Source organism: Psammomys obesus, unplaced genomic scaffold, assembly GCF_907164565.1.
Source record: "Psammomys obesus unplaced genomic scaffold, mPsaObe1.curated_primary_1811, whole genome shotgun sequence".
Lineage (NCBI taxonomy): Eukaryota > Metazoa > Chordata > Mammalia > Rodentia > Muridae > Psammomys > Psammomys obesus.
This window is the reverse complement of record NW_026596134.1, coordinates 12,681,806-12,699,519: the sequence shown is the minus strand read 5'-3', so window position 1 is coordinate 12,699,519 and position 17,714 is coordinate 12,681,806. Positions and strand designations below refer to the sequence as shown.

General features: G+C 46.9%; 1 protein-coding gene across 3 annotated transcripts in view; it reads right to left on the bottom strand.

Moving 5' to 3' along the window:
- Nucleotides 1-932: 932 nt before the first annotated feature.
- Nucleotides 933-17,714, bottom strand: part of Ptpn21 (protein tyrosine phosphatase non-receptor type 21) — a 59,626-nt gene continuing 42,844 nt past the window's right edge. For all 3 annotated transcript variants that reach the window (XM_055593058.1, XM_055593057.1, XM_055593059.1), the window contains exons 12-19: nt 17,036-17,120; nt 12,492-13,936; nt 7,903-8,040; nt 6,797-7,018; nt 4,643-4,771; nt 4,249-4,483; nt 3,564-3,724; nt 933-2,915 (exon numbers count right to left, since the gene is read on the bottom strand). In XM_055593058.1, coding sequence (XP_055449033.1) covers nt 2,787-2,915; nt 3,564-3,724; nt 4,249-4,483; nt 4,643-4,771; nt 6,797-7,018; nt 7,903-8,040; nt 12,492-13,936; nt 17,036-17,120 — 2,544 coding nt within the window. In that variant the 3' untranslated portion in view covers nt 933-2,786. The remainder of the gene's footprint in view (nt 2,916-3,563; nt 3,725-4,248; nt 4,484-4,642; nt 4,772-6,796; nt 7,019-7,902; nt 8,041-12,491; nt 13,937-17,035; nt 17,121-17,714) is intronic.

The window sequence follows — 17,714 nt, the reverse complement described above, 5'->3', positions numbered from 1 at the left end:
CCTTAAAATTATGTGTGTGTGTGTGTGTGTGTGTGTGTGTGTGTGTGTGTGTGTGTGTGTATGTGTGTATGTGTGTGTATTAGAACAATTACTTCTTTCTTTACTGTACAAGAAAAAAATGAAAAGATTTAAAATACTAATTTGTTTTCCTGTTTGCAGCAGACCTCCAGCTTACTATATATGATCACAGTTATGTTGTCAGTTTTCTTACACTGTATTAATATGTCTGCCTCTCCGAAATGAATCTGGCCACACCCTGATGTTATCACACAGTCCTGTATCAGAACCCTGTCCTCCTCTCCCAGGTTCCTAGGTAGACATCTCTCTTTCTGGAAGTTTCTACAGGAGCACATCTGCTTTAACCCTTCCCAAAAGTTTTAAATGTTAAATTCTAGGACTTTCTTGAATGCTTCACATAGGAGCTCCTGAGGGGGGGAAAAAAATAACTGACTATAACTTAACATTCAGTTTACACTCTTAAGAAGTGTGCTTCGCAGGCTCAAAACTTGAAACCTCAGCAAAAGCCCCAGCCATCAGGAAAGCGGATGCCAGAAATACCAAAGTTAATGTAGAAATGTACAATTTGATAATTCTGATATGAAAACAATACTAAGGAATCAATCAAGGAGCCAAAAGCCTTAGTGATACATGAAGTATTGCATAAAATTTGGCAGACAGACCAGTAACATTCTCAACTCAGGCACGGCAAACATTTAAATCCTAATTTTGAATTGGCCCTTGAAAATTCCAAAATGCAATAATGTAGTTGTTTTCACTCAAAACTTCTCGTGTGCTAGCTGTAATGAAGTTTGACATTAATGTTCCGTAGAAGCGATGTCATGCATGCAACATTGAAGAGGGACAGATTTAAACAGTATCACTTTGCCCTGAAAGAATTCACTTATCAAAGTACTGCAACGGGAACACAAACATGCCATATATTACTCTTTAATTAAAGTTTTGTTTTACAATATGTTCTTGTCAGTGGGATATTTCCAAATGGTTAAGTGTGATAAGAAAGCATCTTCAAACAACGTACCATTGGAAGAAAAAGCTTCAGAAAATGTCCTGTCCTTCACATGGCATGAGATGGAAAATACGCCACACAAGCCCCATCCTCGCAAGCGCGTCTACCTGAGTCTGTTGTGCCTAGCTGGCACACACTTGTCATGGAGGGCAATGCTCACCACAGTCAAATCAGAATGACGCAGAACACTGTCGTTCTGGGAGCTAATCCTAGATCTGAGATTCTAAAACACCTATACTATGAAGCAGCAGCCTCGGGGGTAGGATTAAGGACAGACGGACAACACGACACACCACAGCTAAAGGTGCCAGCTTGTCCTCCACATCTCACAAGGCAAACTCAGCCTGGGCCAAGAGCAACACTCCCCCTTCAAACCTGAGCTGGTTCTGACCAGAAGGATGTGCCCAAATGGCATGGAAGAGGGGGACAAGTACCTAGAACTGCCCTTCCGTGGGGACAGGATGAAGGTGCTAAATTTCAGTACCCCCAGAAAACCACAGCAATTTCTGGTGGCCCCATAAATTTGGACTGTGGTTTTGGGAAAGGAGCCTCCTGTTAACTATTTCTTCCTTTCAACCTAAAGGAAACAAAGCCTCTTAAAGGCTTCTCTAATGATAATGTAAACCTCAACTTGTTTGCGGGGAACAGAAATACAGGAAGAACCCTAAGAAACAAAGCAAGTCCTTGACAACGGGGAACCTCGAATTTCTTGTATGGAGAAGCCCTCTAGCATCCATCCCAAGCCCCCAAGACCCCACTCTCCATCCCAGCTCTCAGTGTGAGTACAGATAATACTGCATGTGTGTAACGACCAAGCCATCTTGCGAGACCACCGCAGGCACTTACTCTCGTCCTAGCCAGCTTACATACCCATAGCCCTTCTCTTTGAAATAGTGTCCACAGTTGTTTAAAATATAAAGCCACATATATTAAACCCATTTTTAACAAAAAAAAAGTGCTTAAAACCATCCTATGGAATTGTTCTTTTTCAATCAATAAAATCAAACTAATTTATGCTTATTAATAATACTGAAAAAATAGTGAATCTGATTCTTTGATTTTTAAATAATGTGTCTTTATCCCCAACTTTACATTAACTGACTCAGTATCATAACAAATTGAGCTCTTATTTGGAAAATATAGAAGGTACAAATATATAGAACTTTTAAAAAACATTCTGAATATAAAAATGCTTTCTATGTTTCAAAATAACACTTTTAAGATTTTCTCTTTAGTTTGGATTTGGTAAATAAACCACTTAATTCCCCCATGGTTTTTGTTCTTAAACAAAAGCTAACAATGGTTTTAAATACAGTTTCTCAATAACCACTCAGTCTGTGGACGCCCCACAGAAAAGTTCAGCCTCTAGCTAAAAAGAGAGAGAGAAGCCCTATTTAGTCATAAAATTACATTGTGAAAAACAAGCTTAAGATAGAAGTCTGTGCACCTTAATGATTGCCAGAACTGCCCAGCACAGCTTCAGTGAGACAGAGGGCTGTCTCCAGAGTGTGTGCAGGTGCTGCAGTCTGGGCAGCTGAGGCCGGGGCGCCCAGCCCGCCTTCCTCAGTTTGCCCCACACCCCACCTCGGCTGAGTGCTTAGCACACTGCTTCAGCTCCTCAGCCCACACTTCCTGTGCAGGATCTCCACAGGGGACTACTTGGGACACAGTGTGAACTGCACTTCTTTTCTTTCTTTCCTTTTCCTTTTCAAGCTGTAAATACTTCACATGAGTGGGTCCCCATAAAAAGTGTGGGAGCTTAAATGAGCCTGGAACTTTTGAGGAACTGAATGAGGACTCTGTACACAAATGTGTACTGGCTGAGCGTCTGCACCAGCATCATTCTCTGTTGTCTCAGCATGTCCAGCACTCTGGGGATGTCCAGCACCTGGTGGAGAGAAACCGTGATGAGAAAACACTCCCAGGGGAAACACACTGCATAGGCTGCCGCCCTCACAGAAATCTGCCAGGAGACACACAACCCTCTGTCTACATGAGAGTCTTCTGTGATAACCTAAGATCTGCTTTGTTTTAGCTACAAATAAAATATCCATGAGTATTATATCTTCAACACTCCCTAGCTGTGGCATACTGACTGGTAAATCAATTACATGTAAATGAAACCTCACCAGATTCTAAGATTCAATACAAACATAGTATGCTAGGCGCTGCTAGGATCAAGGCAACATTTCCCACACAGACTGCTGGACAGCACCAATCGCGCTGGAAGCGCTAATGCTGTTACAGAAAACAAAACAAAACAAAACAAAAGAAAACAAAGCACTCAGCTCACACTGGAAAAACACTAGATGAGACAAAAATAAACGGCCTTCCGTATTACAGGACATCTCAGTCTTTACTGAAAAGTCGGAGCTGAAACCTCTAAGACAAAACCTTTTAAAACACTTACCATCTATCTTGTGGTCCACTACAGTCGTAGGAACTGTGTTCAGGAGGATATTGGGGCCACCATGCCCCTCTCCCCCTAGCCCTAACTCTGCCCACCAAGAGCACGGAGCTGAGCAAAACTCCTCACCTCGTTGTGTTGCAGACAGGCGATCATGATCTCTGACAAAATGACAACACCCGTTCTCCCCACGCCAGCACTGCAGTGCACCAACAGTGGAGGGTTGGGGCTTCTGGGCTCACTTGTACTGTTCGTGTGACGTCGAACAGACTGGATCTCCTCAAGGTATGCTGTGAGACACAAAAGTCCTCATCAAACCAACAACCATCTTCCCTCCACTGAGACAACAACAGATAAAGAGCACTGGCGCCAAGATACCAGGGCTGGCCTGAGGCTGCCTGCACGCACGTCACTGCCTCAGCCAAAACTAGATGACGGAGACGTGCGAGCCAGCTGTGGCTCTGTTCAAGACTAGCCCTCTCTTGAGAATGCCTTCTTGTACTGGCAAAATGGCAGTGTGGGTAAGGGCACTTGCCAAGACGCAATCCCCAGACGCAACACTGTGGAAAAAAAAAAAAAAAAAAAAAAAAAACTTCCCCAAGCTGCACTCTGACCTCTACACATGATGTGTCACATACACACACACACACACACACACACACACACACACACACGCACGCACAACTACAAATCCATCTTCTATTAAGCCTCCTGAGACACGTTGTTTTAAAACAAACAAAACTCCATGAAACAGCAGAGAGGCACTATTTTAGAAACCTAAGACAAAGGAAGCTGCCTATAAACAGACACTTACATAAAAATCCCTTGAGGTCTTCAGGACAGCCATGTTCAGGCCAGTCTGTGTACTGGAGATGCCAAACCGTCCTCTCCTGCCCTGTGAGAAGGTGCTTCATCTTCAAACCTGTAGTAGCATAGCAGCCGGAGTCTGTGCGGAACCGAGTCGTGATCTTAAACCTTCCATAGGTGACAGTGTTGTGCCTTGAACCAAGCCTTGGCCAATACCGGAAGCTCTTCTCCCGGCCACCCTCCTGGTAAAGACAAGCGTTTTTCAGCAGCAGCACAGGCCCTGGCCAGGGGTGACCTTCACACAAGCCTTTACCAGGCCACAATGTCACCTCCTGTTTGCTCTAATGGTCAACAGTTCTTTGGAGACACAGAAAAATCAACTGAGAGGAATGAACACTCACCTCCTCCGCTGTCACCATTGCTATAATTGCGATTCCCTGTTCCCACACCATCTGCCAAAAGTCCTGGCAGGTATTTTGTAATGGTCCCTGTGTGGCAATATAATCCCATTCAATTCCACTGACAGAGACCTAAAATCAGAAAAAGTTAAAAGCTTAGTGTATGTGCGTGGAATATGAATGCATAGATGTTTATATGTTTGTGGTAACACTGAAAACTGACGGGGCTATTCAGCAGAGTCGGGACAGATTTCTGTCTTAACCTTTCCTCATTGAGACAATTGTAACTGCTGACATCTTTATAAACATATAAAGATGTGAACATGGGTTCATATGACATCTACATGACTGGGAGCAATCTGCTCACCTCTCAATGTCAGTTTTTATCTACAAAATAATCGCCCAGGGTATAGGGTTATGAAGACAGAGGCAGTGTGTACAGTGTCTAGCACACAATGAGTCCTAATAAACAGCCACGCTTGTTGCAGTGGTAATACCAACATCACAGGACCCTAAACAACAAACAATTTGCCATGATGAAATATTAAATATGCTTGGAAAAGTATCAGTAAGGAAGTCAAAGCCTAATCTAATACCAGATTTCTATGAGAAAAAAAAAAAAAAAAGTGTCTTCAATTTAGAATGGTCTCCATCTTGAACTAAGTCAAGATCACTCTCCTTAGGTCCAAGTTCCCACTCACACTTTAATGGCCCCAGTGCTAACATAGCAAGGAGTTACTGGATTTACAGCCAAGAAGCCTGGGTTAAACTATGTTTTGCTGGTAACTGATGGCCACCATTTCTGAGTACCCACTAAGTGTGAAGGTCTGCGTCACGCCCTATCCCTCACGCCCTCCTCCAAGGCAGCCAGCCGTCAGGACATGCTCTGAGCCCTCTCACTGGGGCCCCTTTCAGCAGCAGCATGCGGTGGGCCCAGGGTATCACGGCAGTTGGTTAAATAAACGGAGGTTCCACAGTTGCTGAGAGACCAGTGAGCTGACCCAACCTGCCTGACTCTTTCTGTGACTGCTCAAGTTGACACTGAAGGTTCTAAAACAACACTACAAAAAAAAAAAAAAAAAAAAAAAAAAAAAAAAAAATCACATCTTTCCATTTTCCCATCCAGTTGTAAAAGACTAGATGGGTTATTCCAAAGATATGTATGTTTCTAAATACATGATACCTATATAAGAAGCAAGGCACTACTCCCATTGATTCCTCAAAACCATTAGGCATGCCTTTAATCCCAGCACCTGGAATGCAGAGGCAGGCTCTATTTATAGAGTTCCAGGCCAGCCAAGGAGATGTAGCAAGACCCTGTCTCAAAAATACCAAAACCAAAATAAATAAATACACTAAGCAGCACACATTTGCCAAGCCTTTAGAAATCCCTCAATCAGGCTGCTATCAAATATGACTTGCAAACTGAAGAAAACTAGGAAAGAAAAATGCACCTAACCACAGACACAACTCATTCACTCTAAGGGCATTCTCTCCACCATAGAGAAGCCCAGCTAGCTGGCATTAGCCCAGTGCTCTGCGCTGCCTCCTCCCACTGTAGCAAGGGTAACATTGCCCAGATTCTTCGGGGGGGGGGGGAGGAGGGGCGCTTCTTAAAGAGCAAGTGACACTAGATGATCACAAGAGAGACAGGAGAGAACAGATGGCATCCTTATAAGCAAAAGCTTGTGCGAGCGTCCTCCAAAGTCCCAGGCCAGGGCTGGGACGCTGCTCAGTGCTCCAGTGTCTACCCAGCACAAAGACCTGGGTTTCATCGCCAGTGCTGGGAAAAGGGAGGACATGAAAAGCAAACCAGGCACATTCGATACATACAACGCACACTGCTGTGTGGTGAGGGGGAAACAAGTGGGTCAGGTTCAGCAGCTCCTGAGAGACCTGACAGGCTCTAAGAGTCTTCAGATTCAAGACCAATGAGATGCTCCAAGTCCTGGCTACAGTATAGGCGCAGAAAGGCCACCACATGGAGGGAGTGGATGTGACTCTGACTGACTCTGGATTCTCCAGCTTATACCAAAACTGTCACAATGACTCAACACAGGATGTTTTCCCAGAGCAGAACCCAATGTAAATCTTACCGTTCCTACAAGTCAGCCCCAGACTGCACAGGGCCGTTGATCCCTGAGATGCTAGTCTCACCTTAATGTGTGACGCGTTGATGTAGCCTGTGTTGTTCTCCTTGGTCGGAACCAGCTCCACCCTGGCATCATCATAGGGAAGCACATCTTGGAATCGATTCCGTTCTGCGTTTTCAGGGAGCCGGGCTGTGGTGCACTCCCCATCCACTAGCCGCTTTTTAAGAATCCGTTCATACTCAGTGAAGACCATTCCTTGCTCTAAGCGCTGTTCCAGAATCTTACACTATGAAAGAGGATTCGTGTGGTGAATAAAGTCACATATCACAGCTGTTATGAAAAGTTCTACAAGTCACGAATATTAGAACAAGATACATAACATTGTTGGCAGGTATAAATGTGGAATTCAGTTTGAAGTTGAAAGCTGGCCTTAGGCCGTTTGCTAACTTGAGGCCTAAACCTATGGTCTGATTCATGATCTATAAGAAACAGAATTCGCCTAGAATAGGATAATCAGGTCCAGAATCTGCGCGCAAGTGCTCTGACTTGTAACAAATGTACATAAGATGCTGAAAGCAAACTAGGAACAGACCTGGAATCCAGCACTCAGGAAGGCAGAGGCAGGAGGATCTCTCTGAGTTCAAGGCCAGCCTGGTCTATGAAGTGAATCCAGGGCAGCCTAGGCTACACAGAGAAACCCTGTCTCAAAAGAAGAAGAAGAAAAGAAGAAGCAGCAGGCCTTGGGAGCCACCTCCAGGTGGCGCTGTGAGGAAATGAGCGTCTGTCCTAATTTAAAACAATAAAATCTCACAAAGAATTTTGTATTTAATTCAGCATTTAATTTTAATTTAGAAACAAGATGAATTTTTCAGTATGTCTGCTCTCTTTTCTTTCTATGTATCCTTATACACATCTTACTCTGAGGAAATAAAACAATCAAGAACTTTTAGAAGCAAAAAACTTAATCAACACTGGAGCCTGAAATGCTTTAAGACAGTGAAGCCACGCACTCCCTCCAGCTGTGACTCGGATAGCCATATTCCCTAACATTCATTTATGACCATTAAATTAGTTCAGAAAAAAATTCACCAAAACTGCACCAGGGCACTCTGGAGTTGCCTTCATGCTGGCTCCCAGGAAGCAGGAAGCTGGCCCCCAGCACACACTCACCCTCTCATCATTCGTTGCTCTGGTGGATACTTCCTTTCCTTCATCAGGCAGGGGCAGTCGGGACAGGGAGAGTCCATTGAGGGCAGCCAGCTTGAGGGGACCAATTTTCTTTGCGTCTGCTCGAGTCTTTTTCATTCCCTGTAAGAAAACATTTACACGCGCATTGAAAATGTATGGGGACACAACCCTTTCAAAAGAAAGGTCAACAGCTTGAAGAGCAGACAGAGGCAGAGCTCTCGCCCTTGCCAGCAACCAATGAGAGGCTCCACTCCTTCCCACAGGGCTGCTAAACAAGCCTTAGGAAGAGACATTCCTTTCAAGGCCAGGGATCCGATTAGAAGGTGTGGAGTCTGGCTGGTTACAGGGCTCTGTTGCAATGAAAGGTGAGGCTGTAGGAGGCAGCATTCTCACAGAGCTACCCAGCTTCCAAACGTGACACCAAAACTCTGCCCCAGTCCTCACCAAACAAGGTATCGATGGTTGCGATAGCCCTTTTCTTGTTTCGAGACAGGATCTCACTGTATAGCCTTGGTTGGACTGTAATTCTCTATACATATCAGACTGGTTTCAAACTCACAGATAACCACGCACTGGTCTCTGCCTCCTGAGTGCTGGGATAAAATGCATGCAACCACCATGTTTTAGAACAAACGATGAAAAAATTATATCATTCTGGGGGCGTGGGGAAGGAAGAAAGAAAAATTGCTTTCATCTATTCCGCTCTACAGCCTTGAAGAACCATGTGGCCCAGGTCTCTAAGAACCACAACAACCACATCTTTTGTTTGTTTTTTGTTTTTTCAAGACAGGGTTTCTCTGTGTAGCCTTGGCTGCTGTCCTAGGCTCACTCTGTAGCCCAGGCTGACCTTGAACTCACAATCCACCTGCCTCTGCCTCCTGAGTGCTAAGATCTCAGGCGTGTGCCACTGCACCCAGCTGAACAACCACATTTCTATACCAAGAGAAAAACACAGCTGACATCTCCATCAGAAAGCCAGGGTGGAAGGGGAGCATCAGCGGAGTGCTGCCCTACAAAGACAGGGGGTTGCCAAAGTCTTCAAGCCTCACGACTTCCCTCTCTGTGGCAGGTGAACCTGAGACCTAGTCTCCTCCAACATTCTACAGAGTTACAAAGAGCCCAGGACTCGAAGGACCGCTTTCTCGGTTCTTGTCAAGAAACCAGCTTACTCCAGCTCTATCAGCCTAAAAAGGCCGCAACCCTCAAAATCAAATTCATAGAAAGAAACAAAGAGACAAGACATTTTGGTGAGAAAGAAAAGGCGGTAAGATTACTGTTACTGGAGAACGTGTGTGCTGCTGTGCGTGTAAGCAGAGGCTAGAATAGGGCATCCGTGTCTTCTCTTCCACTCTCTGCCTTACTCCTCCAGACAAGGTCTTTCTCACCAACCTCCTGGAATCCACCTACCTCCACCACACAACGCTGGCATTGCAGGTGGCCGCAACCAGGACTAGCTTTCATGTGGGTGCTAGGGATTTGAACTCAGGTCCCTCTGATTGCACAGCAAGCAGTCTTTAACTCAATGGGCCATCTCTTCAGCCCCTAGGATATTTTTTAACTAGGATATATTTAAGTCATAGTGCATATTGCCTGTGAGCTTCCCACATAAGGCAATTCAGACGTAGAATGGACAGAATCCTGGGTTAAAGCTCAGCATGAAAGTAACGAACATCAATCGTTCAGGGAAGTCTTCCCTAAACAGAAAAATAGAAAAAGACAGTGGGGAAGGCACGACATGGAAAGACACAAAGACTAACATGCCCTGAATCTAGCTGTGCAGACAACAGTGCTGTGCTGCAGTGTTTAACAACTGGCTTCCAAGAGGAGACGTTCTGTCTTCACGGCCAAGTTCATGGCTCAGACACTTCCCAATCGCCCAAGGATGTCCTATGGCTCCCCGTATTCCTAAAACCTCACAGGTCCTGCTAGCCAGTATTAGCTGACTCTAGCCTATCCTGCCTGAAATACAAACACCCCACACTGATGAGCCAGGTGAGAGTGGTCAAGGCCAGCTGTGATGATCCCTTACCAGGCCCATGGTTTTCCGAGCAAAGTCTGCAGGGCTTCTTAGGTGAAAACCACACTGCCTGGGCATAAAAGGATGCGTCAGCAAGCCGATCTTTATGCAGATGTGTGAGCACCCAAACCAGTCTGCCTTAGAGATAACAATCAAGTCCCTGGAGGTGGAGGCTCTGGGTGGGGAACTCTGAAATGTCCCTTCTTGTCAGCCACTTGCTCGCTGCTTCTTTAACTTTACCTCACGTTCGCGCCTGTTGTAATGTCACCATGAAGGGGGCAGCGGCTCCAGTAGCGGGAACGACCTCCTTAACCCTTGGAAAGTTGGGAAACTAACCTTTAGGTGACAACGCGGTCACGAGTCAATGCTGACCGAGCACCTTTGGTGTTTTGAAGGGTTATGTTAGGCCCCCACAAACTCTCTGAGGTCACCTTATTTACAAATGAGAAAACTGGGTCATGGATGAATATATAGTTTGCTCAAGGTCACCAGCTGCCCCCCCCTTTTTTTTTAAATAAAGGAATCAGTGTCAACACAATATAAACAAATTCTCTGTTAAAATTAGTTACACTGAAGCATTTGCTTCAGAAAGTGGTTTCCCATGCCTAATCACAGTGGGACTTAAACTGACAAATGGACAGAAAGGAGATAACTGTCCTGGGTCACAGAAACCACAGTACGGTGCATGAAGCGTCCTGTCCACTGATTAACTCTCTAATACACCTATCATCAAGTAGGTAAAATCCCTGTGCAGACAAGAAAGGGCCAAAAAATGGTCAAATTACACAACTTTGCCAAAAAGTCTTAAAATATGAGAGAGAAAATGTGTATCTTAAGAGACGCAACTTGATCAAAGGCCTCAGTGTAAGCCGAGCCTGCCAGATGCCATTCAAAATACATTAAGCTTCTCTTAATTCTTTATATTTGTTGAACATTTATAGAAGATAATGGGCAAGCTATGTTACCTTGAAGAGGTCCGGGGGATGGGGGAGGCTGGAGGGGTTTGGTCTCTTCAACTCATAGGAAGTTAGAAAATCAGAGGGGACTGTGCTCAGTGCAAGTGTCACTGAGGAGGAGTCGTGTTTGGCACAACAGTGGGCAGCTGTTACTGCACTAAGACCCCAAGGACGGCTTGGGGACTCGGGTAGTGACTAAGGATAGCCCCAATCTGTCTCTGCCTGAATACTACTCAGCCTGTAGCTTCCACCACGGCAGACTAGAGCACTGGCCTTTGTACACTCAGGAAGAAAATAAAGCTAAACTTAAAATTCCATCCTTAGCTTAAAACACCCGTAAATCTGTGCCCTTTCTGAAGCTGTGCTTTCTGTGAGTACTGGTCGCCCATAAGCATTATGATCTTTGAGTCCGGCCTGCCGGGAGGCCTGCATCTCTTTGAGGCCCTCATCCACTAGTCTAAAAGTACACATATGATTCCTCCTCAGTCTCTGGGTGCAGTCTAACAAGAGATGGAAGAGGAGAACTTCGTCACTGTGACTTGGTTCTAGTGCAGGGCACGGGACAACTTGGTGAGGGCCATAACAGGGCAGTGCAACGTGGCGACTCCGAGTAGACGCACTTAACAAACAGAGCCACGAGTGCTTAGTCAAAGGCTGGGGACTCAGAAGAGACTCCGTGTGGAGTAGCCAGGCTTCCTCAGGCAATTGCTACTGAGTGAAAGAGTTCATACGGGATACCTGGACGCAGTACACTGTGGTTATAGGGATAAATAAGATGGAAATGCCAGGTCAGTCACTCACTGGTTGTATGACCTTGGAAACGCTACTTCATATTTTTCCAGTCAGCTTCTCCTTTATCTGTGCAACAGGCTATGACAATGGGCTCATTATAAGCTGGGCACAGCAAAGACGAAATCTTTGCACGTGGTAAATGTTCTGAAAAGGACAGCTACAGAAAACAGCACTCGTTGCTCTCTTGCATTTTGTTTTAAACGCGTGGGAAGTGCTTCCCCTGGAGAACAGCCACCATGTCTACAAGGGCTTTCTTGAGTGCTCAGCTCACTCACTACTTTCCCAAGTCCAGAGTCACTACCCCGCCCACCGAGGTCATGGCTGGATAGTCAAGCTGGATCCATTCTTGACAACTACGTAAAAGGCAGGACCTGCTGTCTCCACTTGAAAACTCTGTAAAAATGCAGTTCTGGGGTGCCTTGTCACCCACAGTATCTTAAAGGGTAGCTAGCAAAGCAATGTTGACTGGAGAAATGAATTGTCCCGCTCTTCCTCAGTACATTACTAAGCTGGCTTGGAGACTCCTTCCATCCCCTTTCACAGGCCTTTTCTCTGCACCCAACTTACCTCTAGCAAAACCACGACCATCCTCATCAGTGCAGTTTCCACATAAACTTGTGCATCCCAAATAAGGCAAAAATCAGAGCTGGGGCAGGGGCGGACAGTTAACAGAAAAGGTAAAAAACAGAACTATTGGTACTGAGGGAACAGGAGACGTGGGTGGGGGGATTAGAAGTTGAAATGAATCACAGATTAGGAGGCCTGTCCTCCACATCTGAGGCACCTCTGCTCCCGGGCAAGCTTACCCCTAGTGGCGGAAGTCCTTCCACAACGTTCTTCTTCCCAGAGAGGAGATCGGACACCGGCCTTTTCTTGAGGGAGTCCCTCCGAACTCGGTACCTCCCTGAGGTCGTGAGGTCAGACTCGGACATGGAGGGGGTCAGCAGCCCATCTCTTCGGGGCCGATGGGTCTCCACAACCAGGTGGACCGGGCTGATATCCTTCGTCCTCTTCTCAGGCTCTGTAACGTGGGACTTGGGCTCAAGAATGTGGAGAGGGCCAGCGAGCGGCGTGGCCGAAGCACAGGGGTAGCTCAGCTGTTGCTCCTGGGAGACAGCGGCAGTGAGGCGGGGCTCGGACACAGCCGAGACGGCACGTGCTCTGCCGCTGTCCTCTTCTAAGTCCTCCTCCTCCTCACTGCTGTGTATCAGCATGGTGGCATCAGAAAGGGACTTCTTGTGGCTGTATCTGCCAGCCTCCTGCTCCTCGGTCTCCTCGTGCTTCATTCTGTCGCAGAAGACGCTGGACTGCGAGCCTGCTGAGAAAGTCCGCGGGGCCACGTCTGCTGCGGAGGCTGACATGGTCCTCTCCTTGAGCCTCAGGCCTTCGAAACCATGTGTGAGCCCCGCGATTTCAATACTGTTCCTCTTCTGGAGGTGGGCATGCCGAGCCGCTGTGAGGGGCTCGCTCACCTCCTGCAGAGAGTGGGCCACGGGCAAGCTGTCCTCCTGGAAGGTCTGCACTGAGTGATGGACTCGCCGGGTGATGAGGTCCGGATTGCTGCTGCTGACGTAGAGGTGGCGGGACAGGTCCGGGGTGCTGTTGGCAGGCCTTGGGTAAGGGTATGGCGGGGGTGGCCGGTATACCTGTGTCCTCATAATGTTTGGAGCTGGGTAGTCCTGGGCCTGGAGCTGCACATTGGTCAACTCAGGCACACTGACAGCGCCCACCACAGGTCGCCTCTCGGCAGGGTAGGGGTACGGAGACTGGCTGTGGAAACTGTAGTTCAAGTTAAACGGGTAGTGGGCCGACTGGGGTGAGGTAAGCTGTGCGTGCTCCCGAATCTCGGGCTGGCTATAGACCAAGGCGTCAGGCCTGCTGTATGCGTAGGAACTGCCAATGTTGAGGTTCCTCAGCGAGTGGCTGTGCCTGTCTGCATGCACCATGCCTCTGTTGAGCTGCTTCATCACAGTTTCATAGTCGGGGGTGGGGCGGTAGGATGGGGGAATCAGGGCGCTGTGCCGGTGGGATGGGATGTAGTCGGGTCTCATGACGTCACTGCCAGTAATGCTGGGGTTGGAAGACATAGGGGAGGGCTGCAAGTAGGGCTGAGGGGTATTTAGGGAGGTTGTACTGTGTGCACTATAGACGCTGCCGTTGCGGATGCGACCGTTGAGGTCAATCTGAGTTCTGTCCAGACTTGTTTGGGAGTGACAATAGAATCCATTCTTGTTGGGCACGAAGATGTTATCTGAGGAGGAAAAAGTTTTAAAAGATTTTGAACACGTATTAAGTAGGACCCATCACTCCAGCCAAATACTGAGACAGGCCCTGAAAGAGCTGGTAAATTTTCCTACTAAAACGACATCTTCAGCTGTGCTGTTGCCCTGCGAGCTTCAGCGTCCTTGCCTACAGGATGGGGTAGGTCTGTCTGCTTAAAGCAAGGTGCCTGGGATCTAGCCAGATCTAAGTCCAGTATTGAAGGAGGCATTCTGAAGCACTGTGGAACTCAGTGAAGAGGCACCGTGGAAAGCCCTGAGCCCCTGTGGGTAAGGATACAACCCTACGATGCTGAGCTAGGGCGGGTACCAACTATCTATGAACATTGCCTTAACTGCAATTTTAGGTTGTTTGCATAGATTCTTCCTTAGCGAAGAAAAGTCCACTCTAGAAGGACAGCAGGTACAGAGCTTTCCTGTCCAACAGGAGGGTCCCTGGTAGTTGTGATTCCACCAAAGGCCCAAGCCAAGAAGAACCAGGCTAAGATTGCTGTAGTTGCCTACACCAAACCTCCAGCTGAGCAAGACATGGACCCAGGGCTGCAGGCTCAGGCTACTAATTCTACAGCACTGGTGTGCCTGTCCAGGCTAACAGAGGCCATCTCTCCTCCCTTCGACCTACAGCTCGCCTGAATTGCCTTATGAGCACTACTTTCAACCCTTAAAAATAACTTTAGCAGTCAAGTCCTGCTGAAAGTACTGTTTGTGTACTTCAAAAGCTCCAGGCAATATGATGTGTGACTACCTGCTGGGCAATTTTACTGTGATGTGCACGCAGCTCTGAGGAAGCCATTCTCATGGCCTCTCTATTCCTCCTGCCAAACCCTGTGCCCTCACCCCATGCTTCTCCATCTGCAGACCACTCAGCCACTGCTAAACCTCCAGACTCCTTCCTCATCACAGATCCCTCACCCAGGTTGTCTAGACCAGTGTGATACCCACCTAGCCAGTGTCCCTGCCTCCAGGCACATAGGACTATACCTCTTCATCCCTTGGTGCCAAGTACAGATGTGTAACTAGTGGCAGGAAGGAGAAAGTGAGCTGAAAGTTAAGAGCCAGTTTCTGAGGACTTTGTCTTCCCAACCCTCCAGTGCAGTGTTACAATGGAAAAGGCTCCTCCAGGCTGAGCCCCCCATACAAGCTGACATGGAACGGAGCAGACCTAACGGGGCACAATGGACAGGGAAGAGACTGAGAGCTTTAAACATCAGCGCAGCACAGGCAGCCCACCCTGGCTGAACAGTAGCTCGTGGACTGCAGGGTGTTGGGGATAAGGGTGTGTGGGTGGCAGGGCAGAGGGACAGAGCAGGGTCCACTCAAACAGAACAAACTGGAGGAGCAAGACAAGAAGCACAGGCTACGGGAAGGCTGAGGAGCGCAGACACAGGCAAGGGATGGCCGCACACAGCACTGAAGTCAGCTGGGAGCCTTGTGTCAGGAGACGTGGGGAGTGTGAGGACAGAAGACGCAGCTCACGGGACGTGACTGCTACTGGGAGGAATGAAGGGATAATGGCTGGTGTTGGAACAGCAGCAGGGGACAGGGAGAAAGGGATACGAAAAGGATAATGCATTATCTTACAGGTTATGGATATTTAGCTGACTGGGTGAAATTACATGCAGCTTAGAAGCCACATAACCAGGAGACCGACTTCATCACAATAAAGGACCATCAAAACGGTGAGAAACGGACAATGGATGGAAAACAGGGATGATGACAGGGTGAAGGAGAAGGAGAAACTGAGTCATTGTTATAGGAACTCTGTGAAGGAGCTGCTGTGGAAGACACCAACAGGAAAGAAAAAGGCCACAGACAGGCCTTGTGACACTACCTAATGCTGACAGGAAGATGACCTATGGGTATGGAAACCCCTGAAAGGAAGTAAGAGGGAATCAATGCGCTGGAGCACAGAGACACTCTCAGATAAAGTGTAGTGAAAAAGGGGAAGACAGAATAGCCCAAATCATCGTGTGAAGAGAGAGGTGAGAAAAAATGGCAGGATCATCATAGACTGAAGTGGGAAGATGGCACAGGAGAACACAGGAGGCGGAAGCCTTGTCCCCACAGCTGGAAGGCTATGGTACAAGTACAGACACGCATGTGCAAAGACGAGATGACAGCAGTGAGACGGTCCCAGAGGACACTGAAATCACACCAGAGCTCTGCTTCCCTATTGCCTTCCTCACTGTGGAGACATCCTCAACTTTGCAGAGAAGGCCACAATTAGGAGTGCAGGCAACACACCTTCTTTCTGTCCCTTCATGATGGTCAATGGACCCTGCTTCCAAACAGCCTCTTCTCTTGTGCCATAACACTCAACAGCCAGTACAGCAGACCCAGTCATAGACCTGCCTGGAACTGAAGAACTCCAGCCATCTAGCTAGATCCAGAAAGCTCTTCCAGTGCCCGCGACAGGACGAACAGCTTACTAATCCATGCTCTCTTAGCAAAACAACTGTGATCAAATCATGAGCAAATACCTTATTTCTACAGTTAGACCCCAAGCCTCTTTATCCGGAACCGATCGTCTGCATCTGCCTCTCTGGCCTTCTGTGCAGTTAGATGCACTTTATGGACAAATGTTACACAGATGGTCATGATTCAGCATGGAAGTACTGCTGTGCATGCGTAACTGCAGTAGCAGTAACAAATGCTTAAAGCATTACAGCAGGACATCTCAGGCAGGGATAAAACAAAAACTAGTCTGGATATCTTCTGTGACAAAAAGAAGCACTTCTCATTGCCTGATGTGGTGCCACATGCCTGGAATCCCATCACTTGGCAGACGAAGACTAGACGTTAAGGGTAGCCTGGCCTAAATGAGGCTAACAGGGAGGAACCATCTTAGGGAGCTGCCACTGGCTGTATTTGTGGTCATCTGAGCAACACACATTCAAGAAAGAACTTGAATGCGATGGCTTCTTCTGTGATTCCAGGGTGGCTGTAAATCAGGACAACAACTTTGGGTACAACCATAGTAAGAAACCATCCAGACTTCAAGATCTCTAGGCCTTTGTAGAGTTATTCATAGAAACAACTGTGCACGGCTTTGCAGGCTCGGTGTACTTTACCTTGGGAAGAAGCAAATGGCTCTGTATAATGTCCATTATAATGCAGCTGGGGTGGGGGAGGCATCGCATAGGGCTGGGGTTTAGGCTAAGAAATGGAAAGTTGGACATAGAGTTAAAACACATTGCCCGTGTGAAAAAAGGTAAAGTCATTCTTTGCTGGACTCTCTCACTAAAAAAAAAAAAAAAAAAAAAAAAAAAAAAAAGTCTACAGGAGTTAAGTGTATTATAAATGGAAAATAACCAGGAAGAGGAAAGAGGTCTTAACGTATCTGTCATTTCCAATGACATGTGGCAAAGCCAAGCCCTGTGCACTGACACCAAGGGTTCTAGACAGCACACGAAAGTCTACATCCATAAAGTTAGGAACAAGAAGGAATGGATGGATACAAACCTCCTTGTCTACATTCATGAACAGAAAAAGCTTTCATGTACTATGTTCAGTCCTACAAGACAAAGTCATCAAATAAGTGAAATACCTACTTGGGATTTCTGACTAACCACTTAAAATTCATTATATTTAGTTATCTAGTATTTAAATGTGTACAATAATTATTAAGTCGAACATATGGAGGTCACTTTCTTTGGATGAACATCATCAAACATCGACACACTTTTGTGGTTCGAACTCAACATACTGCCCAAAGTATACTTTAATTAGAGACGGTGACCTCACTAAGAG